Source organism: Bacillus rossius, chromosome 14, assembly GCF_032445375.1.
Source record: "Bacillus rossius redtenbacheri isolate Brsri chromosome 14, Brsri_v3, whole genome shotgun sequence".
NCBI classification, from domain to species: domain Eukaryota; kingdom Metazoa; phylum Arthropoda; class Insecta; order Phasmatodea; family Bacillidae; genus Bacillus; species Bacillus rossius.
This window is the reverse complement of record NC_086341.1, coordinates 20458306-20484439: the sequence shown is the minus strand read 5'-3', so window position 1 is coordinate 20484439 and position 26134 is coordinate 20458306. Positions and strand designations below refer to the sequence as shown.

Here is a 26134-nt window from a genome sequence, read left to right as displayed (position 1 = left end):
TTAAATTACCAGTTCTTTTTCAACTATAACAAACGAACTTCGGTAAGCTATTGAACTTTCGTTTGGCTCGAAATATTTCGCTAAAAACAAACTTCGACAGATGAAATTCTTACCGAAATTGAAAATGAAAGTAGCAAAATTTCGGTTTCGGTATACCGAATATTCGCACAACCCTATAATTTTTTGCTTTAGGTTGAATTTTTGTGCTTTATGGTGTATTAACTTACACTTTGGTATTACATGTCGCGGGAACAGTCTTTCCAGTGTTGTTTCGGTTTTGTCGCAATTTTCCGTACATTCATAATCTGTATAAATAATTTATGTTGGTAAATCCTGCAGTAACTATAACGTTGGTAAATGGTCTCGCGGGTGGGCCAGGGTGTCCACAGTTAGTACTTTCGTACTAGATCTAGTAATTTTATAACTTTTTTAGTGGTTTAGTACAGATCTAGTACATTTTTCTTTAATATAATAATATTATTGTAACTCCAATATGTTTTATTATTAAGCGTGATTATTTTTAAAAAACTATGGAATGTATGTGTGTGTGTGTGTGGTGTGCTATTTAAGTTCGAGCATTGCAATGTCATAATAACTTCCTAAATTGTTAAAAACCATAACAAATTATAAGTAGGTAATTATAGTATGTATGGGGACACCGGTGGGTGGTGGGGGAGCCGGGGAGCCACGGCGGCCATCTTGGTTTACGTCACTTCCGGCGACCATCTTGGATTACGTCATTTCCGGCGGCCATCTTGGATTACGTCATTTCCGGCGGCCATCTTGGATTACATCACTTCCTGCAACCATCTTGGATTTGACCTTGACCTTTGAACCCGGAGGCCATTTTGTTTTTCTAGAACTTTCCTCCATTTTGTTTTCTAGATCATTCCGCCATTTTGAGTTTCGTCCGCCATCTTGAAAATCTTTATTTATTATCCGATTTTAATGAAAAAAATTTAAAATTTAAAAAAATTAAATAATCAAAATTTTAAAATAAAATTAAAAATATTATTTAATAAAATTTTAATTAAAAACCTATGCATCGAACACCCCACTCCTCTAAATTACAAATACATAATCTAGCACCCCCACCCCTCTGTTACAATGACATCGTCATCGAACACCCCACTCATTCCTGTTACAATTTTTCGTTACATCCACCATCTTGGAAAATCATAATTATTAACTTAGAAAATCAGGAAAAAAAATATATCATCGTTGTCTGCTGGAGGCAGCCATCTTATTTAGTGGAGACTACCATCTTGATTTCATCTGGTGGGTGTCGTCATCGGTTGTAGGTTTCTAAAGTATGTTAGTGTATGTAAGGTCGAGTTACAATTCTCTACCAACATTGTTATGAACCTTATAGACCAAAATCCACAGAATCCACAAGATCCACAAAATCCACAGTCACTTTGTTGTTGTAACCGACATTTTTTCTTAAAGTCTTATCACTTATAGGTTTTAACTAAAATATATGTTATCAATACTGTCGTTGTGGATGCGTTAGTTAAAGTAATGATAATTTAAAAAACATTTATTACTCCATCTTAGCTGACCAGAAATTTTTCATAGTCCTATCATACATGTAAACATACTAAATAAATTAATGTTTGTGTATTCGTGTTTAAAACTGCATGGAAGCAGATATTTAGGTGTTTGTGTATAATATCATTTCTTAGTGTTCGTGTTTGCGTTCCTGTGTTTAAAAGCTGCATGGAAGCAGATATTTTAGGTGTTTGTGTCTAATTACATGATCATTTTACGATATCAAATTAAGTATAAGTACCTTGAGGAATATAGGGCATTAATTAAAAAAAATAATAAGCGATATGTAGGTAAAATTATATTTACTGAATCAAAGAAATATATTGTACAAAACAAAACCCTCAAGGAGAGAAAAATATACTTGTCAAACGAAGCTATAAAAAAAACAGAAACTATATACAAAAACGAAAACTGTTTACAACAAAAAGACTGGAACTATACAACAGATAATTCATCTCCAACATAGCCGTGGGGAACCGTATGGATGCCATCCTCACATATTTGGCGCTTATCATCCTCCCATGTTATGGCCAGCTTATTTGTGCTCTCGCTATAGAGCACCTGCTGCCTCGAGCGTATGGCCCTAACTGCTACTCGTCGTGTGTGGTGATCGTGCAGGGCATCCAGGTAGTCACTGAATGTTATGCGGTTTTTGACCACACACCGCTGGATACCCTTGGCCTTCTTCTCAACTTTGTCACCACACTTGTATGCATACAGTTTGGCCCGCAGACCGACAAACTCACTCATCACTTTCCCCCCACACTCATCCTTAAACTTTCCGACAACCTTTTTGTTGATGGGGGAGAAGCAAGGGTGGTCGGAAGGGTAGCAGCTGGTGTCGAACTTCTCCATGAGTGTAGGATCGGCTTTGAGGTCATGGTAGAAATCATCGGTTTGTATCTCGTATACGAAACTATCGGTGTCCATGTATGCCAGATGAATGTTTTCTGCATATCTGGGTTTCATTGTGCTGTAATGGAAGTCGTACATGAGTGTTTTTGAGAGATCAAGTACTGCGAGTCCGGCATAGATTGGCTTATCGAAAATTATGGTCTCATGGTTCAGGTGGACTAGAGTCAAGTTCGGTTCATACATTGTGCGGTCCTTGAAGGATGGACGACACACCAGTTTCTTGAACCGCTTCTCGGAACATACCAACTCCATTTTGAGCCTCCGCCTCTTGTTCTCCATCAGTTTCCCGAAAGTACTGTTTACAGCGAGCTTAAAGAACTCCTTCTCGAATTCGTTGGCTGCAGCCTTGCGCTTATTGGTGTTGAGCTTAATGTATGGCTCCAACCACGCCGACTGCTCAAACTGGAGGACTCTGTGTACCTTAGTAACTATCAACCCATGTGATACTGCTTGCTGGAGGTTTCTGTAGTGTACAATGTAATGTTCCTTAATTTCTAGTGTTGTCATGAGCTTTGATTGTTTGGAGCCGGGCGGACATTGATTGATGGGGAGAAACGGAAGGTCTTTGTGACTTTCGTGGAGTTCAGTAGGGTACTCCACGTCACATTCGATAATGTACCCGATAGGAGAATTTTCTGGAATAGTCATGACATCAATAGATGTGTCTGACCATTTGAAATGTCGAATCGGAAGCGACAGCGACATCGCCCACCCGTACAAATTATTTGCATCAATGTACTGTAGATATGTGGATGGCTTGGACACATCATGTGTCTCAGGAACGTATTTGTTGTTACCCACACAATGACGTTTGATGCTTTGCGCTACACCCCCACGAATACCTGCTTCCACAAACATATACATATCGTAATCTGTCAGAAGCTCGAGTTGTACTCCTGTGGTGCGAAGCATCGCATCGAAAGCGAACCCAGGACAGGAAATGTAGTGTGACGGGTCTAGACTTTACGTCTCCAAGCAAAGACTGCGAAAATTCTCGAATACGTCCGCCAAAATCAGGACATCTGTCTTTAGGTACAAGTCAGCGTACTCCCCCAAAGTAGCACACTGAAACTTGTCCCAGACATTTTGTGCGTGAGCGTAATCCGCCTCGGAAATACCAGAATCAGTCAGAATATTAAAGAACTCATCGATAGATGGAAGACTAGTATCGTCTAGTCGAGCAAAAGAATCAACGAAGTCGTAGGGGAAGACTCCCTTGCGAGTAACCAACTCCAACTCATCAGGAGCGAAAAACTCAGCAGTACTGACAAACTTGTCTGCAGGCAAGAACTCTGGAGCGAAGCAAGACCCCGACTCATGAAACGGAACGTATCGACAAACTGAATGCTGAACTTATCATGCAACTTCTTGGAAAAAGTTATCAACTTCTCTTCCGAATTAGGAATGATGAAGATGTCTTTAGTGTCGTACCCCAACTTCCTGATAATGAAGTTCTGGTCGTACGCCAGGTTGTGGAAGAACACAATCATCTTTTTCGGTCTGCGCCTGAGAAGGTTGCAGTCATTACATGCAGGTCCAATAAATTTGCCGGTGAAGTGATTATGATCACGAACTTTCTTTACGACCCCTCCAAACTTTCCTCCACAGTAGCAACAACACCTTGCTTGCAGAAAAGCAGTGTTTTGTGCATGTGTGAGCGGAGTCATAGGAACAGACATAGAAAATATTTTCTGCACGTCATGTCCAATCTCCACAATGCGGGATATGAATTTATCTTCTGCGTCACAACCGCGATACACTTCAGGCTGTGAAGGAAGTGAAGAAGTGAGGTGTACTGGAATCACGGAGTTATCTGCTTTCACGTAAATGCAGTAGCTGTACGCTTTATGCTTTTGATACTGCAGTGTGTATGCTTCATCAGGATTCGGGTGACATGTATGGATTTTCTCCAGAATAGCTTCAAAGTCGCAATATACCACGATGGGCATTTTATCACTGTGATGGAAGTTTTTGAACTTCAAAACAGGAGGCAAACCATTTTCATCAACCTGGGGCATTTCCATCCTAACAGCAGCATGCTGTTTACAGAGCTCACTGTGTTTTTCCAAACACTGAAGACCAGTAAGCCCGCTAACCCTATCCTGATCATCATAATGCTTGAAGCATCTTTTGCAAACATGAATAGCCTCAGTGTGTGTAGTGATTTGGGACCGAACCAGAGCAGAAAAATTATTGATGTAGGCGAAATGGGACGAATTGTCATTGACCAAGAGCAGAAGATCGAAATGATGTTCTTTTTCTTCAGGAGCGACTCGTGCAGGAACAACATTCAGATTCTCGTCGATACTGTAAATGTTGATGGAGACTCCGGGGTTCTGTTTTTCAAACAGCGGTATTTGCTTGATTGGAGTAGGGGAGTCAATGTTGTTGAAGTTGAACTTCCCCTCCAAGTCATGGTAGCGCTGGTTGACACGTTCAGGATGCTCACCTTCCACGTACTTAACAAGAATTGACCACTTGAAGCACATGTGGTCTTCGAGGTTTTGCGGATTGATCACAGCGTATTTGTCTTTGATGGAAGTAGGTAATTCAATGTAGGAGCTGGCACGGAGTGGATCAAGCTTGTTTATTCGGAGTTGAAGTCGCTTAACGGCCGACAAAGTCCATCCGGACCCCTTACCCATGTAATCTTCCTCCTCCTTGCAGATCTTGGAGATGGACTCGGTAACTGCCTCCTCCACCTCATGAACTGCGTAGAGGGGAACATTCATGGTTTTGAAGGCCCTCTTGTCTTCACAGGCATCTACTGGTTTTTCGTAGTCGCACTCAAGAACGACATTAAACTTCAGCGGTCCATTCTCTTCAATCTCCTCCTCAAGTTGGCTTATTATTTTTGCCTTGATGGAGTCCAGGTACGTACAAATGTCCTTGGCAGAACTTGACGTATTTACAGCAACATAAGTCTTCAAGTTGCCCTTGAATCCCACTTCGGCGGTGATGAAGCCATGGGTATTGGCCAAACCCGCGCCGGTCACCACCTTTGTTCGGCTGGTCGATGGTTTAGGCAGTACTGCTGGCTTAACTGCTGCCATTCTCTGCTTCTTTGTTGGAGGCGGAGCAGGCCCCTTGCACACCTTAATGTGGTTGCGAAGAGTGTCAGCCCTGACGAACTCTTTAGCACAGTTCGTGCAGGAATGTGCTATGCGGTTAGGGTTAAGACCGCAAGCCGACTTCTCATGTAGTCTGGCGACATCAGCACGGGCGAAGGCCTTATAGCAGAAGCTACACCGGGTGCCTGATGTCGTGGCGACAGCACCAGTACATGTTGACAGGTGCTGCTGCATCTTGTCGCTGCGTGCGACCATCTTGCCACATAGGTGGCACTGCTGGTAGTCACGATGCTGGTTCTCGGCACACTGTCGCTCGTGCCGGTAGCGGTTCTTAGCTGCCGTGAAGGTAGCAGAGCAGAAACGGCATTTCTGCGCGGTAAATGCCATCTCGACAATCGGTAGACTGGTCTCAACGTACGGAACACGCGAAGGAAGCTCGACGTACGGAGAACTATAACATAAGAATAAAGAAAACAATGTAGCTAGATGTTACATGAAAACAAACATATCCTCAAAACTCTAGCCTCAAGCTTTCTAACCTAAACTACTAGCAATGTTACTAAATAAAAAAGTTGCAAACATAACCTCAAAACTCTAGCCCTCAAGCTTTCTAACCTAACTTGATAGCAATGTAATAAATAAAAAAGTTACAAACATAACCTCAAAACTCTAGCCATCAAGCTTAATAACCTAACTTGATAGCAATGTTACTAAATAAAAAAAGTTGCAAACATAACCTCAAAACTCTAGCCCTCAAGCTTACTAACCTAAACTGTTAGCAATGTTACTAAATAAAAAAAAGTTACAAACATAACCTCAAAGCTACTCCTTCATTCATGTACAATCCTAAAAATGGTAGAATATTTAAAGTACTGATAAAAGTCAAAGCTGAAAAATATTCAATGTTAACTAAAAATGATTGATTACATAACCTCAAAACTACTCTAATGCACAACCCAAAAATGCTAGAATTTTAAAGTACTGTTAAAAGTTTAAGCTAAACAATTCCTGGTTACCCACACATAAGTGTACAGAGAAAAAACTAGTTAGCTGATAACCTACGAAAAAGCTGAGAAACATTCAATGTTAACGAAACATGTAGCATACCTCAGAAAAAGATGAAGTGGAGCTGTAGAACACAAAGTAGCGTTGGCGGTAGAAATCGTGGTAGCAGCTAAACTCACACACGAACTAGCTCACTCAAACTCCAAGAACACAATGAAGCTCCGACAGCTAATCCCGGCCTTTTATAGCCGCGGACCTGCTTGTTCTTGGAAAAACCATTAGGAACATAGTATTTTTACCGAACCTACCAATAGGAATATAGTATGTGGAGGGGAAGTACCATTGTCTTCGGAAAAACCCAGCATGACTCATGCGCAGGTCGTAGCAGGTCTGTGAGGGGTGGGAGGTAGAAATGTAGGTAATAACTTAACATAGGAAACCACTCTCGGGTAAAACCACTAATGACCTAGGTGATGAGAGATTAGGTCGCGAGGCACTTCATGCATCGTGACTCATCACTCAGAAATGTCGTCTCGCAGTGCCGAGGGGACCCGAACAATAGACTTGACCGTGCATGTCACAACAGATCCATTAGTCGCCCGACTTTGTGGCGCCATGAGGCGCTCAGGTAGCAGTCATGGTCTACGGCAACAGACTCGTTAAAGTGTCATTACGAAGCACTCAAGCTGAGTTCGAGGAAAATACAGCTAAATATTCATTATAGATATGTAAGGAAATAAATAAAAAATAAATCGGGTAAGTTTAATACATTTGTTAAAAGTAAGAACACATTACAAAACTACAACATTAAAAATTTAACCTACACTTATTATGACCAACATTCGTTTAAAATTTTTTAGCATTTCATTGCGAACAATCAGTTGAACATCCACAGAATGACACATTTTGCTGATGTTCCAGGAACAAACCCTTTTCACAACCATTTAAGGAGACTTTCCTTAAGCTCTCTTTTCATTGGTCAAATAAAACATCTCCCTCTCTTCCCCTCATACAATGATGCTGCTTCACCATCACGCTAAAATTCTGTAAGACCAAACAAAATATACTTCCCTTAAACCTTATGGTAGAAATTTCATCCTAGGATGCTGTTACTGCATCTAGAAATTAAAAATTATATTATCTCATACAGGTTTTATTTACATGTTAGACTTAACCATCCTACCACACACTGGCTCACACTTACACACACATGCGTGCGCATGCGTGCACTGAGATTAAATACATACTTGCCCACATAATGTACTTTTATTTACAAAGGCAACATATTAAAACACATAATATTTAAATTTTGTGTAGATTGGATGGTACCAGGAAACCATACTGCAAAACGAGCGGACAACACTTGAGTCTTTACTATGATTGGGCTGACGGATTGCCTCTGAACGCCCTTACCTTCAACGACTTAGAATTAATACTTTTATCCATCAAAAAACAAAACAGTTTTACTAAGCAAACATACACCCCACACCCCTCAAAAAATTGTTATTACACAGGGCATTATTTACATGGCAGGAGACCGCACATACGAAGTGCGCAGCTTCAGGTTAGAAATATTGATTAAAATAACTGCTAAAGATGATAATTTGTTTATGAAAAAACTGCACATGAAATACAGACACTTGGTTATTTACACACACATACATACATACATACATACATACATACATACATACATACATACATACATACATACATACATACATACATACATACACCCTGCATCGCTTCAGATGGAAGTACGATATTTTGAAAACCACTCAAGACTTACATCTGTTTATGAAAAGGAGCTAAAAATTAAAAATTTTCAAAGTTAATTTTAGAGATGAAACATCATGTGCAAGTCCTTGCATGCGAGAACATTTTATTACGCAATTATCTTCATTTTTCCCAAACCATAGGTCTGATGTCTGGATACCACACAAATCTCATACTTAACATATGCACTACGAGATGACTGCGCGCCAGTCCAAGCCCCCTGCGCTTAGAGACGAAACTGCACTAGAAGCGTTAGCAAGCATTGCAATTATCTCGCTTCAGTAATGCAGATTCACCTCTGACTAGGTGGACCTCCTGAAACACTAAACATAGGACAGTGAAACACATTAAAATAATGCATTTCAAAATAATTGAATAATATAAAACACTGCATATTTCTCTAGAATCACCACGCAACTGACAGCCCTTTCAATCACAATTCTGCGAATGCTATCACAGAATGCTATATTAAGAAAGAAAGGATCATTCATTCCTTCATTATGGAACACAGTAATACATCACATGAAGAGAAACAAAAAAGGAACACACTTCGTTCTTAGACTCGTGCCGCCTCCTTGACAGAGAGAAAAGTTTTTACACATAAAATAGTATATATTTCTTTTCCAGCGATGAAGCTGTACTAATATCACCTTGACAAGCTTAGATGATCTAGGGAGAGACAAAGTAAATTAATTAACAATAAAAAAGTCGACTAAAATCATTTACAAACAATATACTTAATATTTCTTCGATTACATATTTTTCTCAATTTAATAAATGTGTGAACACAAAAATTTCCTTAAATCACTATTTATCAATTTTAAACTCTCATGTACATCAGGAAAAAATATATAGTTTCAGGCATTATTAGTTGTAATGTAAAAAATTCAAAACAGTTTCTTTGTGGGATGTGGAATGCTCACTCACGATCGAAAAAAGGAGGTGCTTCGCTGTAACACAAGGGGAGGGGGAAACCATCTTTAAAGTTGTCGTTGCTCATATATTTGGATATATAGTAATCAAGCAAGTAATAACATTTGGTGGTATAATCTCCGGCTGATTAAAGTTTATTTGCTAACATGAATTCACAAATTAAACGAATCTCTAAGTACATTTGCTTATCTTTTATAGAAAAAAAATGCACAGATTGATTTTTTTATCATGAATAACCAGGAGCACACTAAAAAAACCAACGAAATTCTCGCCAATAATAACCAACAGCACACGAACAATAGAAAAAAAACATTTTCTCAGTAATCACATACAGCATGCGGAGAAAATCACCAAAATATTGTCAAGAATATCCATTAATACATGTAGAATACCAATAAAGTCTTGACATAAAAAAGGCTGAAGTGCACGGACAAAAATCATCAAATTCTTGTCAGGTAAAAAAAGCAGAAGCACATGAAAAAAAAAAAAACCAACAAAATTCTAACACAGTAAAGTTGAAGCACACGTAGAAATCTATCGAAATTTCATGGGAAAAAAATAGGAGCACTCAGAGAAAACCATCAGGGAGAAGATGTTTAAAAACATCATAAATTATCATTTGTTTAAGCAAAGAGTTCACAAGCTGACTTGTGCTAGAACTCTCATGTTACTTAAGCAAAGAGTTCACAAGCTGACTTGTGCTAGAACTCTCATGTTGCTTAAGCAAAGAGTTCACAAGCTGACTTGTGCTAGAACTCTCATGTTGCTTAAGCAAAGAGTTCACAAGCTGACTTGTGCTAGAACTCTCATGTTGCTTAAGCAAAGAGATCTGGCAGGATTTAATTTGAACTTTTTCTTAAACAAATGATAATTTATGATGTTTTTAAACATCTTCTCCCTGATGGTTTTCTCTGAGTGCTCCTATTTTTTCACATGAAATTTCGATAGATTTCTACGTGTGCTTCAACTTTACTGTGTTAGAATTTTGTTGGTTTTTTTTTCATGTGCTTCTGCTTTTTTTACCTGACAAGAATTTGATGATTTTTGTCCGTGCACTTCAGCCTTTTTTATGTCAAGACTTTATTGGTATTCTACATGTATTAATGGATATTCTTGACAATATTTTGGTGATTTTCTCCGCATGCTGTATGTGATTACTGAGAAAAAGTTTTTTTTCTATTGTTCGTGTGCTGTTGGTTATTATTGGCGAGAATTTCGTTGGTTTTTTTAGTGTGCTCCTGGTTATTCATGATAAAAAAATCAATCTGTGCATTTTTTTTCTATAAAAGATAAGCAAATGTACTTAGAGATTCGTTTAATTTGTGAATTCATGTTAGCAAATAAACTTTAATCAGCCGGAGATTATACCACCAAATGTTATTACTTGCTTGATTACTATATATCCAAATATATGAGCAACGACAACTTTAAAGATGGTTTCCCCCTCCCCTTGTGTTACAGCGAAGCACCTCCTTTTTTCGATCGTGAGTGAGCATTCCACATCCCACAAAGAAACTGTTTTGAATTTTTTACATTACAACTAATAATGCCTGAAACTATATATTTTTTCCTGATGTACATGAGAGTTTAAAATTGATAAATAGTGATTTAAGGAAATTTTTGTGTTCACACATTTATTAAATTGAGAAAAATATGTAATCGAAGAAATATTAAGTATATTGTTTGTAAATGATTTTAGTCGACTTTTTTATTGTTAATTAATTTACTTTGTCTCTCCCTAGATCATCTAAGCTTGTCAAGGTGATATTAGTACAGCTTCATCGCTGGAAAAGAAATATATACTATTTTATGTGTAAAAACTTTTCTCTCTGTCAAGGAGGCGGCACGAGTCTAAGAACGAAGTGTGTTCCTTTTTTGTTTCTCTTCATGTGATGTATTACTGTGTTCCATAATGAAGGAATGAATGATCCTTTCTTTCTTAATATAGCATTCTGTGATAGCATTCGCAGAATTGTGATTGAAAGGGCTGTCAGTTGCGTGGTGATTCTAGAGAAATATGCAGTGTTTTATATTATTCAATTATTTTGAAATGCATTATTTTAATGTGTTTCACTGTCCTATGTTTAGTGTTTCAGGAGGTCCACCTAGTCAGAGGTGAATCTGCATTACTGAAGCGAGATAATTGCAATGCTTGCTAACGCTTCTAGTGCAGTTTCGTCTCTAAGCGCAGGGGGCTTGGACTGGCGCGCAGTCATCTCGTAGTGCATATGTTAAGTATGAGATTTGTGTGGTATCCAGACATCAGACCTATGGTTTGGGAAAAATGAAGATAATTGCGTAATAAAATGTTCTCGCATGCAAGGACTTGCACATGATGTTTCATCTCTAAAATTAACTTTGAAAATTTTTAATTTTTAGCTCCTTTTCATAAACAGATGTAAGTCTTGAGTGGTTTTCAAAATATCGTACTTCCATCTGAAGCGATGCAGGGTGTATGTATGTATGTATGTATGTATGTATGTATGTATGTATGTATGTATGTATGTATGTATGTATGTATGTATGTATGTGTGTGTAAATAACCAAGTGTCTGTATTTCATGTGCAGTTTTTTCATAAACAAATTATCATCTTTAGCAGTTATTTTAATCAATATTTCTAACCTGAAGCTGCGCACTTCGTATGTGCGGTCTCCTGCCATGTAAATAATGCCCTGTGTAATAACAATTTTTTGAGGGGTGTGGGGTGTATGTTTGCTTAGTAAAACTGTTTTGTTTTTTGATGGATAAAAGTATTAATTCTAAGTCGTTGAAGGTAAGGGCGTTCAGAGGCAATCCGTCAGCCCAATCATAGTAAAGACTCAAGTGTTGTCCGCTCGTTTTGCAGTATGGTTTCCTGGTACCATCCAATCTACACAAAATTTAAATATTATGTGTTTTAATATGTTGCCTTTGTAAATAAAAGTACATTATGTGGGCAAGTATGTATTTAATCTCAGTGCACGCATGCGCACGCATGTGTGTGTAAGTGTGAGCCAGTGTGTGGTAGGATGGTTAAGTCTAACATGTAAATAAAACCTGTATGAGATAATATAATTTTTAATTTCTAGATGCAGTAACAGCATCCTAGGATGAAATTTCTACCATAAGGTTTAAGGGAAGTATATTTTGTTTGGTCTTACAGAATTTTAGCGTGATGGTGAAGCAGCATCATTGTATGAGGGGAAGAGAGGGAGATGTTTTATTTGACCAATGAAAAGAGAGCTTAAGGAAAGTCTCCTTAAATGGTTGTGAAAAGGGTTTGTTCCTGGAACATCAGCAAAATGTGTCATTCTGTGGATGTTCAACTGATTGTTCGCAATGAAATGCTAAAAAATTTTAAACGAATGTTGGTCATAATAAGTGTAGGTTAAATTTTTAATGTTGTAGTTTTGTAATGTGTTCTTACTTTTAACAAATGTATTAAACTTACCCGATTTATTTTTTATTTATTTCCTTACATATCTATAATGAATATTTAGCTGTATTTTCCTCGAACTCAGCTTGAGTGCTTCGTAATGACACTTTAACGAGTCTGTTGCCGTAGACCATGACTGCTACCTGAGCGCCTCATGGCGCCACAAAGTCGGGCGACTAATGGATCTGTTGTGACATGCACGGTCAAGTCTATTGTTCGGGTCCCCTCGGCACTGCGAGACGACATTTCTGAGTGATGAGTCACGATGCATGAAGTGCCTCGCGACCTAATCTCTCATCACCTAGGTCATTAGTGGTTTTACCCGAGAGTGGTTTCCTATGTTAAGTTATTACCTACATTTCTACCTCCCACCCCTCACAGACCTGCTACGACCTGCGCATGAGTCATGCTGGGTTTTTCCGAAGACAATGGTACTTCCCCTCCACATACTATATTCCTATTGGTAGGTTCGGTAAAAATACTATGTTCCTAATGGTTTTTCCAAGAACAAGCAGGTCCGCGGCTATAAAAGGCCGGGATTAGCTGTCGGAGCTTCATTGTGTTCTTGGAGTTTGAGTGAGCTAGTTCGTGTGTGAGTTTAGCTGCTACCACGATTTCTACCGCCAACGCTACTTTGTGTTCTACAGCTCCACTTCATCTTTTTCTGAGGTATGCTACATGTTTCGTTAACATTGAATGTTTCTCAGCTTTTTCGTAGGTTATCAGCTAACTAGTTTTTTCTCTGTACACTTATGTGTGGGTAACCAGGAATTGTTTAGCTTAAACTTTTAACAGTACTTTAAAATTCTAGCATTTTTGGGTTGTGCATTAGAGTAGTTTTGAGGTTATGTAATCAATCATTTTTAGTTAACATTGAATATTTTTCAGCTTTGACTTTTATCAGTACTTTAAATATTCTACCATTTTTAGGATTGTACATGAATGAAGGAGTAGCTTTGAGGTTATGTTTGTAACTTTTTTTTATTTAGTAACATTGCTAACAGTTTAGGTTAGTAAGCTTGAGGGCTAGAGTTTTGAGGTTATGTTTGCAACTTTTTTTATTTAGTAACATTGCTATCAAGTTAGGTTATTAAGCTTGATGGCTAGAGTTTTGAGGTTATGTTTGTAACTTTTTTATTTATTACATTGCTATCAAGTTAGGTTAGAAAGCTTGAGGGCTAGAGTTTTGAGGTTATGTTTGCAACTTTTTTATTTAGTAACATTGCTAGTAGTTTAGGTTAGAAAGCTTGAGGCTAGAGTTTTGAGGATATGTTTGTTTTCATGTAACATCTAGCTACATTGTTTTCTTTATTCTTATGTTATAGTTCTCCGTACGTCGAGCTTCCTTCGCGTGTTCCGTACGTTGAGACCAGTCTACCGATTGTCGAGATGGCATTTACCGCGCAGAAATGCCGTTTCTGCTCTGCTACCTTCACGGCAGCTAAGAACCGCTACCGGCACGAGCGACAGTGTGCCGAGAACCAGCATCGTGACTACCAGCAGTGCCACCTATGTGGCAAGATGGTCGCACGCAGCGACAAGATGCAGCAGCACCTGTCAACATGTACTGGTGCTGTCGCCACGACATCAGGCACCCGGTGTAGCTTCTGCTATAAGGCCTTCGCCCGTGCTGATGTCGCCAGACTACATGAGAAGTCGGCTTGCGGTCTTAACCCTAACCGCATAGCACATTCCTGCACGAACTGTGCTAAAGAGTTCGTCAGGGCTGACACTCTTCGCAACCACATTAAGGTGTGCAAGGGGCCTGCTCCGCCTCCAACAAAGAAGCAGAGAATGGCAGCAGTTAAGCCAGCAGTACTGCCTAAACCATCGACCAGCCGAACAAAGGTGGTGACCGGCGCGGGTTTGGCCAATACCCATGGCTTCATCACCGCCGAAGTGGGATTCAAGGGCAACTTGAAGACTTATGTTGCTGTAAATACGTCAAGTTCTGCCAAGGACATTTGTACGTACCTGGACTCCATCAAGGCAAAAATAATAAGCCAACTTGAGGAGGAGATTGAAGAGAATGGACCGCTGAAGTTTAATGTCGTTCTTGAGTGCGACTACGAAAAACCAGTAGATGCCTGTGAAGACAAGAGGGCCTTCAAAACCATGAATGTTCCCCTCTACGCAGTTCATGAGGTGGAGGAGGCAGTTACCGAGTCCATCTCCAAGATCTGCAAGGAGGAGGAAGATTACATGGGTAAGGGGTCCGGATGGACTTTGTCGGCCGTTAAGCGACTTCAACTCCGAATAAACAAGCTTGATCCACTCCGTGCCAGCTCCTACATTGAATTACCTACTTCCATCAAAGACAAATACGCTGTGATCAATCCGCAAAACCTCGAAGACCACATGTGCTTCAAGTGGTCAATTCTTGTTAAGTACGTGGAAGGTGAGCATCCTGAACGTGTCAACCAGCGCTACCATGACTTGGAGGGGAAGTTCAACTTCAACAACATTGACTCCCCTACTCCAATCAAGCAAATACCGCTGTTTGAAAAACAGAACCCCGGAGTCTCCATCAACATTTACAGTATCGACGAGAATCTGAATGTTGTTCCTGCACGAGTCGCTCCTGAAGAAAAAGAACATCATTTCGATCTTCTGCTCTTGGTCAATGACAATTCGTCCCATTTCGCCTACATCAATAATTTTTCTGCTCTGGTTCGGTCCCAAATCACTACACACACTGAGGCTATTCATGTTTGCAAAAGATGCTTCAAGCATTATGATGATCAGGATAGGGTTAGCGGGCTTACTGGTCTTCAGTGTTTGGAAAAACACAGTGAGCTCTGTAAACAGCATGCTGCTGTTAGGATGGAAATGCCCCAGGTTGATGAAAATGGTTTGCCTCCTGTTTTGAAGTTCAAAAACTTCCATCACAGTGATAAAATGCCCATCGTGGTATATTGCGACTTTGAAGCTATTCTGGAGAAAATCCATACATGTCACCCGAATCCTGATGAAGCATACACACTGCAGTATCAAAAGCATAAAGCGTACAGCTACTGCATTTACGTGAAAGCAGATAACTCCGTGATTCCAGTACACCTCACTTCTTCACTTCCTTCACAGCCTGAAGTGTATCGCGGTTGTGACGCAGAAGATAAATTCATATCCCGCATTGTGGAGATTGGACATGACGTGCAGAAAATATTTTCTATGTCTGTTCCTATGACTCCGCTCACACATGCACAAAACACTGCTTTTCTGCAAGCAAGGTGTTGTTGCTACTGTGGAGGAAAGTTTGGAGGGGTCGTAAAGAAAGTTCGTGATCATAATCACTTCACCGGCAAATTTATTGGACCTGCATGTAATGACTGCAACCTTCTCAGGCGCAGACCGAAAAAGATGATTGTGTTCTTCCACAACCTGGCGTACGACCAGAACTTCATTATCAGGAAGTTGGGGTACGACACTAAAGACATCTTCATCATTCCTAATTCGGAAGAGAAGTTGATAACTTTTTCCAAGAAGTTGCATGATAAGTTCAGCATTCAGTTTGTCGATACATTCCGTTTCATGAGTCGGGGTCTTGCTTCGCTCGCAGAGTTCTTGCCTGCAGACAAGTTTGTCAGTACTGCTGAGTTTTTCGCTCCTGATGAGTTGGAGTTGGTTACTCGCAAGGGAGTCTTCCCCTACGACTTCGTTGATTCTTTTGCTCGACTAGACGATACTAGTCTTCCATCTATCGATGAGTTCTTTAATATTCTGACTGATTCTGGTATTTCCGAGGCGGATTACGCTCACGCACAAAATGTCTGGGACAAGTTTCAGTGTGCTACTTTGGGGGAGTACGCTGACTTGTACCTAAAGACGGATGTCCTGATTTTGGCGGACGTATTCGAGAATTTTCGCAGTCTTTGCTTGGAGACGTACAGTCTAGACCCATCACACTACATTTCCTGTCCTGGGTTCGCTTTCGATGCGATGCCTAGCACCACAGGAGTACAACTCGAGCTTCTGACAGATTACGATATGTATATGTTTGTGGAAGCAGGTATTCGTGGGGGTGTAGCGCAAAGCATCAAACGTCATTGTGTGGGTAACAACAAATACGTTCCTGAGACACATGATGTGTCCAAGCCATCCACATATCTACAGTACATTGATGCAAATAATTTGTACGGGTGGGCGATGTCGCTGTCGCTTCCGATTCGACATTTCAAATGGTCAGACACATCTATTGATGTCATGACTATTCCAGAAAATTCTCCTATCGGGTACATTATCGAATGTGACGTGGAGTACCCTACTGAACTCCACGAAAGTCACAAAGACCTTCCGTTTCTCCCCATCAATCAATGTCCGCCCGGCTCCAAACAATCAAAGCTCATGACAACACTAGAAATTAAGGAACATTACATTGTACACTACAGAAACCTCCAGCAAGCAGTATCACATGGGTTGATAGTTACTAAGGTACACAGAGTCCTCCAGTTTGAGCAGTCGGCGTGGTTGGAGCCATACATTAAGCTCAACACCAATAAGCGCAAGGCTGCAGCCAACGAATTCGAGAAGGAGTTCTTTAAGCTCGCTGTAAACAGTACTTTCGGGAAACTGATGGAGAACAAGAGGCGGAGGCTCAAAATGGAGTTGGTATGTTCCGAGAAGCGGTTCAAGAAACTGGTGTGTCGTCCATCCTTCAAGGACCGCACAATGTATGAACCGAACTTGACTCTAGTCCACCTGAACTATGAGACCATAATTTTCGATAAGCCAATCTATGCCGGACTCGCAGTACTTGATCTCTCAAAAACACTCATGTACGACTTCTATTACAGCACAATGAAACCCAGATATGCAGAAAACATTCATCTGGCATACGTGGACACCGATAGTTTCGTATACGAGATACAAACCGATGATTTCTACCATGACCTCAAAGCCGATCCTACACTCATGGAGAAGTTCGACACCAGCTGCTACCCTTCCGACCACCCTTGCTTCTCCCCCATCAACAAAAAGGTTGTCGGAAAGTTTAAGGATGAGTGTGGGGGGAAAGTGATGAGTGAGTTTGTCGGTCTGCGGGCCAAACTGTATGCATACAAGTGTGGTGACAAAGTTGAGAAGAAGGCCAAGGGTATCCAGCGGTGTGTGGTCAAAAACCGCATAACATTCAGTGACTACCTGGATGCCCTGCACGATCACCACACACGACGAGTAGCAGTTAGGGCCATACGCTCGAGGCAGCAGGTGCTCTATAGCGAGAGCACAAATAAGCTGGCCATAACATGGGAGGATGATAAGCGCCAAATATGTGAGGATGGCATCCATACGGTTCCCCACGGCTATGTTGGAGATGAATTATCTGTTGTATAGTTCCAGTCTTTTTGTTGTAAACAGTTTTCGTTTTTGTATATAGTTTCTGTTTTTTTTATAGCTTCGTTTGACAAGTATATTTTTCTCTCCTTGAGGGTTTTGTTTTGTACAATATATTTCTTTGATTCAGTAAATATAATTTTACCTACATATCGCTTATTATTTTTTTTAATTAATGCCCTATATTCCTCAAGGTACTTATACTTAATTTGATATCGTAAAATGATCATGTAATTAGACACAAACACCTAAAATATCTGCTTCCATGCAGCTTTTAAACACAGGAACGCAAACACGAACACTAAGAAATGATATTATACACAAACACCTAAATATCTGCTTCCATGCAGTTTTAAACACGAATACACAAACATTAATTTATTTAGTATGTTTACATGTATGATAGGACTATGAAAAATTTCTGGTCAGCTAAGATGGAGTAATAAATGTTTTTTAAATTATCATTACTTTAACTAACGCATCCACAACGACAGTATTGATAACATATATTTTAGTTAAAACCTATAAGTGATAAGACTTTAAGAAAAAATGTCGGTTACAACAACAAAGTGACTGTGGATTTTGTGGATCTTGTGGATTCTGTGGATTTTGGTCTATAAGGTTCATAACAATGTTGGTAGAGAATTGTAACTCGAACTTACATACACTAACATACTTTAGAAACCTACAACCGATGACGACACCCACCAGATGAAATCAAGATGGTAGTCTCCACTAAATAAGATGGCTGCCTCCAGCAGACAACGATGATATATTTTTTTTCCTGATTTTCTAAGTTAATAATTATGATTTTCCAAGATGGTGGATGTAACGAAAAATTGTAACAGGAATGAGTGGGGTGTTCGATGACGATGTCATTGTAACAGAGGGGTGGGGGTGCTAGATTATGTATTTGTAATTTAGAGGAGTGGGGTGTTCGATGCATAGGTTTTTAATTAAAATTTTATTAAATAATATTTTTAATTTTATTTTAAAATTTTGATTATTTAATTTTTTTAAATTTTAAATTTTTTTCATTAAAATCGGATAATAAATAAAGATTTTCAAGATGGCGGACGAAACTCAAAATGGCGGAATGATCTAGAAAACAAAATGGAGGAAAGTTCTAGAAAAACAAAATGGCCTCCGGGTTCAAAGGTCAAGGTCAAATCCAAGATGGTTGCAGGAAGTGATGTAATCCAAGATGGCCGCCGGAAATGACGTAATCCAAGATGGCCGCCGGAAATGACGTAATCCAAGATGGTCGCCGGAAGTGACGTAAACCAAGATGGCCGCCGTGGCTCCCCGGCTCCCCCACCACCCACCGGTGTCCCCATACATACTATAATTACCTACTATTATACTTTAGTACTTTTTTTTTTCTAATATAGTACCTTTTTCTCGCCTAAGTTGGTACAAAATATTTTTTCCTTGCGGACACCCTGCGGGTGGGCAGGAGCTCCACAGCTGCTACGAGGAGATCGGCCAGTCGCGCCCGCGCCCGGCGGGGGGCCGGGACGACGAGGTGCAGTGGGTCGACGTGGCGGTCGACCTGATGCTGTCCCTGCTGTCTCGCAACACGCACCTGCTGAGGAACATGGTGGGCTGGGTGTTCCCGCACCTCTGCCCCTTCCTCACGCCCTGGTCGCTGAACACGCTGCTTCAGGTGGGGCCTTCCTCCTTCCCGCAGTGCCCAGACGAGTGCTTGAGCTAAGAGTAGGATAGCTGAATTTTTGTACATATTAACTAGGGATGTACCGATATTGAAAAACCGGTTACCGATTACGATTAACAATTCACTAAAAAATTCAAATTCAGCCGACGTTCCAAACCGATTAAGAATACCGATTATATTTGCCCGATTATTACATACATAAATTAAAAAAGAAAGCAAGGAGAACAACATTTACATGGCTCCACATATTACTTGTAGTGAAAGACGTTTTGTTTCCAAGTACGCCACCACGTGATATTTTTTGAGAACAATTTTTACATACAGCATATTTATCGTCCGGCCCGGATACTAAAAAAAAAATTTTTCACACAGCACTGCGACTAGGCGTACCCATGATTAATATGCTACATTAAATAGTGAATGAAATGTATAACAGCTCTTAAAAATATTTATTTTGGTAAATGCCAAAAAATAGAAAACTTAGCAAAATATACTGTAATATTTGATCAAAGAATTCGTCACTCCGTTTACGTAATGTATGGACGTGCATTAGTGACTAGAAAACAATAAAACAATCTACAGTAGCCGAGTCGTCTTCGCCAACACAGACATTACCAATATTAGAAAAATTAATTTCGGTCGCAAACAGAAATATTCCTACAAACCGACCACCAACTATAGCAATCGTGAACTTTTATTCCTGGTTAAATATGAGTTGTTAATATACTGTAAAAATAAAAAGTAAAGAAGACTTTCCTGTTATTAAAGTGAATAAAAAATAACAGAAAAAGCTTCACGTATACAATGGAAATTCTGGTGAAGTGACGTGTGTAACCTAAACGAAAAATGGAGATCTTGTGATGATGCTGTTCAAATAATATTATTGTGTTTTATACTGTTTTATGTGTTGTATTTTATTACAAGCGGCACTCAAAGCAGTTGTTTGATGCATGGAACTAACAATAATGGAAATACTTGCCATACATGCTAGAAGAAAATTGTCAATTGAATAAAATAAGAGTATATTTAATTTATTAGACAAAGTTTCTGAAACTTTCAGCGTGTGTGTAGGCCTACAGTCTGAACAGTGTTTCATGAATTAAACTTAAAAGAGTTTACTATTTACCGTTAAAAGAATATATTAGCATCATTGGCATGTTTTTCTTATAATGCTAAGAGATAACTATGAGAAATATAATTAGAAAATGTTGACAATTTTGTCTAAATAATCGCTTGAAATATCGCAGATTAAGATTAATTACAGATTCTCTATTATCGGGTGATTACAGTTAATCGGGATTCGAATCGGTACATCCCTAATACTAACCTACTAAACAAAATAGTTTCATTTGGTGGCAGACCTGTGGTTATCAAACTTTTTTTAAGTCAGGCGCATTTAAAATCCTACAAGTTATTGTAGGTAAGCAATGTACAAATTTCTGAGAAATATGTTATAATAATAACAGTCAAATATTTCAGAAATAAAATAATTTGATAAAAAAAAAATATGAATGAAGCACATCTTAAGTTTTCGTGCAACATGAGCCTGATGTGTCCTAGCGATTTATTCAATGTTTAGGCATATGTTCGAATGAAGTTGTATAATTGAGTAACAATATTATTCATTTTTATTTAGGGACACACATTTCTTTGGAATACCACAGGGCACACCTGGAAGTCATGTAAGGTGCACCAATGGACCCTGATGCCCACTTTCAGAACCACTGCACTAGACTAATTATTACCGTATTTACTCGCATATAGATTGCGGCAATTTTACCAGATTTGATGGGGGGAAAATTAAGTGCGTCCTATATGTGAAGAAAAAATTTTTAAAATTTTTTTGAATTTTTTTTTGCAATACAGTAGAATCCCGCCGATGCGACCCCTCTCTGATGCGTCCATTCCGTTTATACGTGAAAATTTGAGCAGAGAAAGTCGAAAATTTGAGTAAAATCGGCTGAAAAACAAGTCTGTTACACTTTGTTGGGCGCTATGTGTTCACGTTTATCTTGGCGAGAGCTGTACTGTAAGCAGGCAGCCATACAAAAGACGGTTAAAAATAGATACCACCCCTCTAGACTGTCCACGCGGCAGTGTCTAGCCGAGCTCGGCGCGACCACTATCGCTTTTCCAACTAACATTTGAACCTTCTGCGTGAGATACTGTCAGCATCCTCCTCCCCTCCCACACCGTGTGCGGCAAAAGCCAGGTTGTATAGTCCATTCCTGTAAAATAAATATTATGGGCATATACGACTGTTCTTCGCCGTTAATAAATACTTTATAAGTTATTATGATACAATTTGTTTATTAGTCACACAGCAGTTTCTGCTGAAAAATCACTAATACCTCGAATTTTATTGAATAGAAAAATTTAGCAGGGCAGTAAATATATTTATTTTACTGCATAGTTACTTTTCCATCTGCATTTGATCGTCTTTTTTTTCTTCTTTTTTTTTACGCTGTGAAGGGTCGTGGATAATTGCTTGAGCGGTCAAAATAAACATCCCTGACGGCGAGGGCGGGAGCGCATCCTGTGGGTCTGTCGCTGTGATTATCTACTCCAAAAACATCTCACAGCATTTCAGGATAGCATTGTTCTTATATCTCAATAACCCAGCGAATTTTCATAACAAGAATTCAAACACACAAAAAAAATTAAATGCAACAAAGGCAACGAAAGATTTAAATGGCATCTTCGAAGAAGGGGAAAAAAAAAACTGTTGAAAATGTTCACGCAGTAAACACAAAAAAAAAAAAGGTAAACAAAGGGTGATGTTGCACCTGGGTGGTAAACAAGTAGAAAAAGGGAAGGGGAGAAGCAATGGTTTCCCCAGCCACTATCTTATCTGTGTCGGGAACTTCCTCACGTGTCAGACCAATCGCACGTTTAAAACGAAAACCGCTGTAGATGTAAAAAAATCATAACAGGCCTTTTTTTTTTTTCGTAATTAAATTTACTACAACTTTTATTCTGTGCATTTTTTCAATACAAAGCACTGTTTTCGAGTTATAGTCTACAATTAAGACATTTTAAGAAGTTAGGAATCTAACTTGACTTCAATTTTCTATATGTATTCGGTTATTACGGGTACTTGTTACAACAATTTATCACGCCATTATCAGCTCTCGTAGTAGCGGAGTTTTACAGTACCCGTTAACTCTTTCGTGCACTGCGCGCCGGCCATTCACGTCATTAAATTACCGGTGCGACCTATATGGGGGGAATCTTAAATACCAAATTCAAGACCTCAAATTATGGGTGCGATCTATATGCAAGTAAATACGGTAATTATGTATTAATAATACTAGGCTGCTGGTAAAAAAAGTGTATAAGTCACATAATGGCCCAATGGAATAAAGGCAACGATCTGCTTATGGGAAGAGAGTGCTTCTGTTGGCTTAGTGTAAGAAGTTTAAAGTTTTTGCGACATAACATTGGGTTTTTATATACTAAGTAAGGATAGGCTAATAAAATCCTCAAATACCATCATATCCTCAGTATTTTAAGAGTTCAGTATTTGAGGAAAAAGATTTGACGGAAAAAAAGGTTCGAAATAAAGTTCATTAAAAAAATTCAACACTAGGTCATTATTTTTCTTTGTACCTCTCCTGTTACCATAAGCACATTCACAACAGTACCACATGTATTTGGTGTCGTAACAAGTAAAGGGCTTTGCACGACGCACATTCTAAATGCTTGGTAATAATTGTCTTTTTGCCTCTTTTATTTAAAGTACAGTAAAACCTTTTTGTTGCGACCCCATTTATTGCGACCACCTCTCTATTACAACCTGATTTCGAGGAACCGTGAAAAAATTGCTGAAAATCCGAAGAAAATCAGACAGAAAATAAGTTTCTTGTGGTGAGTAGCGTGTTACTGCGTTTCTCTTGCCGAGTGCTGTACTGCCGTAGGCAGCGCATATCTAAAAATAGATACCACTTCCTGTCGACCGCTGTCAGCGCTTGACAACCCCCATTCCACGTCCCTTTGCCGGCAGGGTGCAGATAAAGGTTTTTGTGGCAACGTGTTTACGTTTAGCTTTTTGCGAGTGTCTAGTGTGGTACGCAGTTAAGGCAAAGCTACCTGCTGGTTTTCTCTTGATTTTGATTACTATCGGTTGACAATTCACTGACCAACTGGATGCCCGCCCGCCTCGACTAAAAAGGTCGCTTCACCCAGCATAAAAAAATAAAAAATAAAAAGGCTACGCCACTTATTCCCCACGCAGGAAACACACTGGCTGCCATCTGTCTCCCCCACATTTATCTTTCTTCTAACATTCCACGTCTCACCTCTCGCGGGAGCAATATCGAAGTGACCACGCATTGGGCCATTTTATGCTTTGTTTGGTGACAGAAGCTTGATTTTATTCGGTATATTCCTTTTCATAGGACCCTTGCTATTAAAATACATTTATATTTAATTTTGAAAGCTTGTAAAACCTTGCCAGAGATGACTGAAACCGAACTTGGTGTGAAAAGTGACATATTATGACCCCTCCCTCACCGCATTAGTACATCTTTCACAATAGCCCAATTTTACGGGAGAAGGGAGGGTGAAATGAGCATTTTCTCACTGAAGGTTTTTCAAAGGAAGCGAAGTTGGAGTGGACACTAGATGGTTTGTGTGTCTGGGAGGGATGAGCTAGCCTTGAAGAATGTGAACGAGGGGAGGGAGGGGTGAGCTTATGCGTCATGAAGCCGCTGCCGCCAGCCAGCCGGGCGAGCTTCGTGTGCGCCCACTCGCGTTGCAGAACCTACCGCTGCCATATTTTTAAAGGAAATGTCCTATTATTTTTTTTGTTATTTTTACATGAACATTATTGGAAGTATTAAAGCAGACTCAAAAATACGCTGTGTGTTAAAATTAACAGATTTTAATGATATTTCATTTTTTTTTTTTTTAATTTTTTTTTCCTGATTTTCACATTTTGGTCAAAATGTCCAATTTTTTGACGGTTCCCGAGAATGTATTCGTAAAATCACTGCTTCGTTAAATCCGGGGTTAGTGACATCGGGGTTCTAGTGTATTTAACTACGGCAAGCAGAAAACGTACATGTAAACTAACCAGTAAAAATAAACTGTCTTTTGACATGTTTTCTTTAGAGGTGGCCTGTAGGGCAAGGGACTTATCATGAAGGTTGAAGTGGGTTTAAAGCAAAGCCGTCTAGCATTGTGAGTGACAGCATCCTGCCATTTTACGGCTGGTTTTGTTAGCGAGTAGTGGTTTGGGTTGGGGGGGGGGGAGGGGGGGGGGGGTTGAAATGAACTGAAAATTTCGGAAAACATCTATTACGACCCTATTCCTGGGATCCGTGAGGGGTCGTTCCAGAGAGGTTTGACTGTGATTTGAGTTTTGATGTTAGTGAGTAAATCTAGTCTTAATTTCCCCCCCGTCAAGGTTTTGGATCCGGCATCGGAGGAGCACCCCCTGCTGGACTCCCTGTCCGCCGACGAGGACGAAGAAGGCAGCGCGGGAGACAGCTCGGACGGCGATGGTTCCGGCAGCAGCGAGGGCGAAGAGGAGGGTGTCTCAGACTCTGAGCAGGACAACGACGAGCCGGCCAACGCCAAGCTGCAGATGGCGGTCAGGGAGGCCCTGGGTGCAGCCGGCACCGTCACCGACACGGTGAGAACAGAGTGGGGTTTGGGCCAATCAGATCACCAAATGCAAGCTAATCTTTAGTATTCAAATTTAATATCAGAGGAATATTATTGTAGGAAATTGAGTGAATACAGTAATTCAACACTGACATCACTTGATTTCTATTACTGTTTTAAGTATGTAATTGCGTAAATAAAATTACGATATGCATTGATTTAGTAAACCAAACATTTAAAGACAATGTTTCAGCACATTAATTAAAATATTTTTTTCTTGTACATATCTTATTTTTTACTAGTGATGGGTCTGATCCAAATTTTCTTGAATTTGAATCTTAAATTTGAATCCCAAAGAGAACATCGAATATACTTCTTGAATCTGAATCTAGGTCTCAAGGTTTAGAAATAAAAAAATTCACAAGAAATTGAAAAAAAAAAAAAAAAAAAAAAAAAATCAACTGTGCTGTTGAAACATATATACTTTTAAAAGTTTTATTCATGAATTAATTTTCCAGAATCAATAAATATTTTAATTTTATTCATATCATTACATGTTTAAAGTACAAAACTGTGTTTTCTCGCATAATCGTCGCACATTTTATTCTAAAATCAAGATTGAAAAGTAGGGGTGCGACGAATATGCGGAAAAAAAAATTTTGTTAGGTAAAGTTATTCATAAAAACTAAACCCGTTCATGATAAGTACGTTTATTTAAAAAAAAGGTGGAGTATACAAGAGCACGCCAAACAATCTATATTAATAATTCCTTAAACAAAAACCTTTCTTCAACTTTAAATAGAAAAACCAAAACTCTCCTAACGCGAACGCAAGCTACTTGAATCTGACGTGAACTA

At 39.4% G+C, this 26134-nt stretch overlaps 1 protein-coding gene across 1 annotated transcript in view; it reads left to right on the top strand.

Annotated features, from left to right (window-relative positions):
* The window catches only part of LOC134538702 (myb-binding protein 1A), a 96383-nt gene that overhangs the window by 42909 nt on the left and 27340 nt on the right, over positions 1 to 26134 (top strand). The window contains exons 11-12 of the mRNA XM_063380139.1: positions 19452 to 19661; positions 25078 to 25305. Of these exons, the coding sequence (XP_063236209.1) occupies positions 19452 to 19661; positions 25078 to 25305 (438 nt within the window). The remainder of the gene's footprint in view (positions 1 to 19451; positions 19662 to 25077; positions 25306 to 26134) is intronic.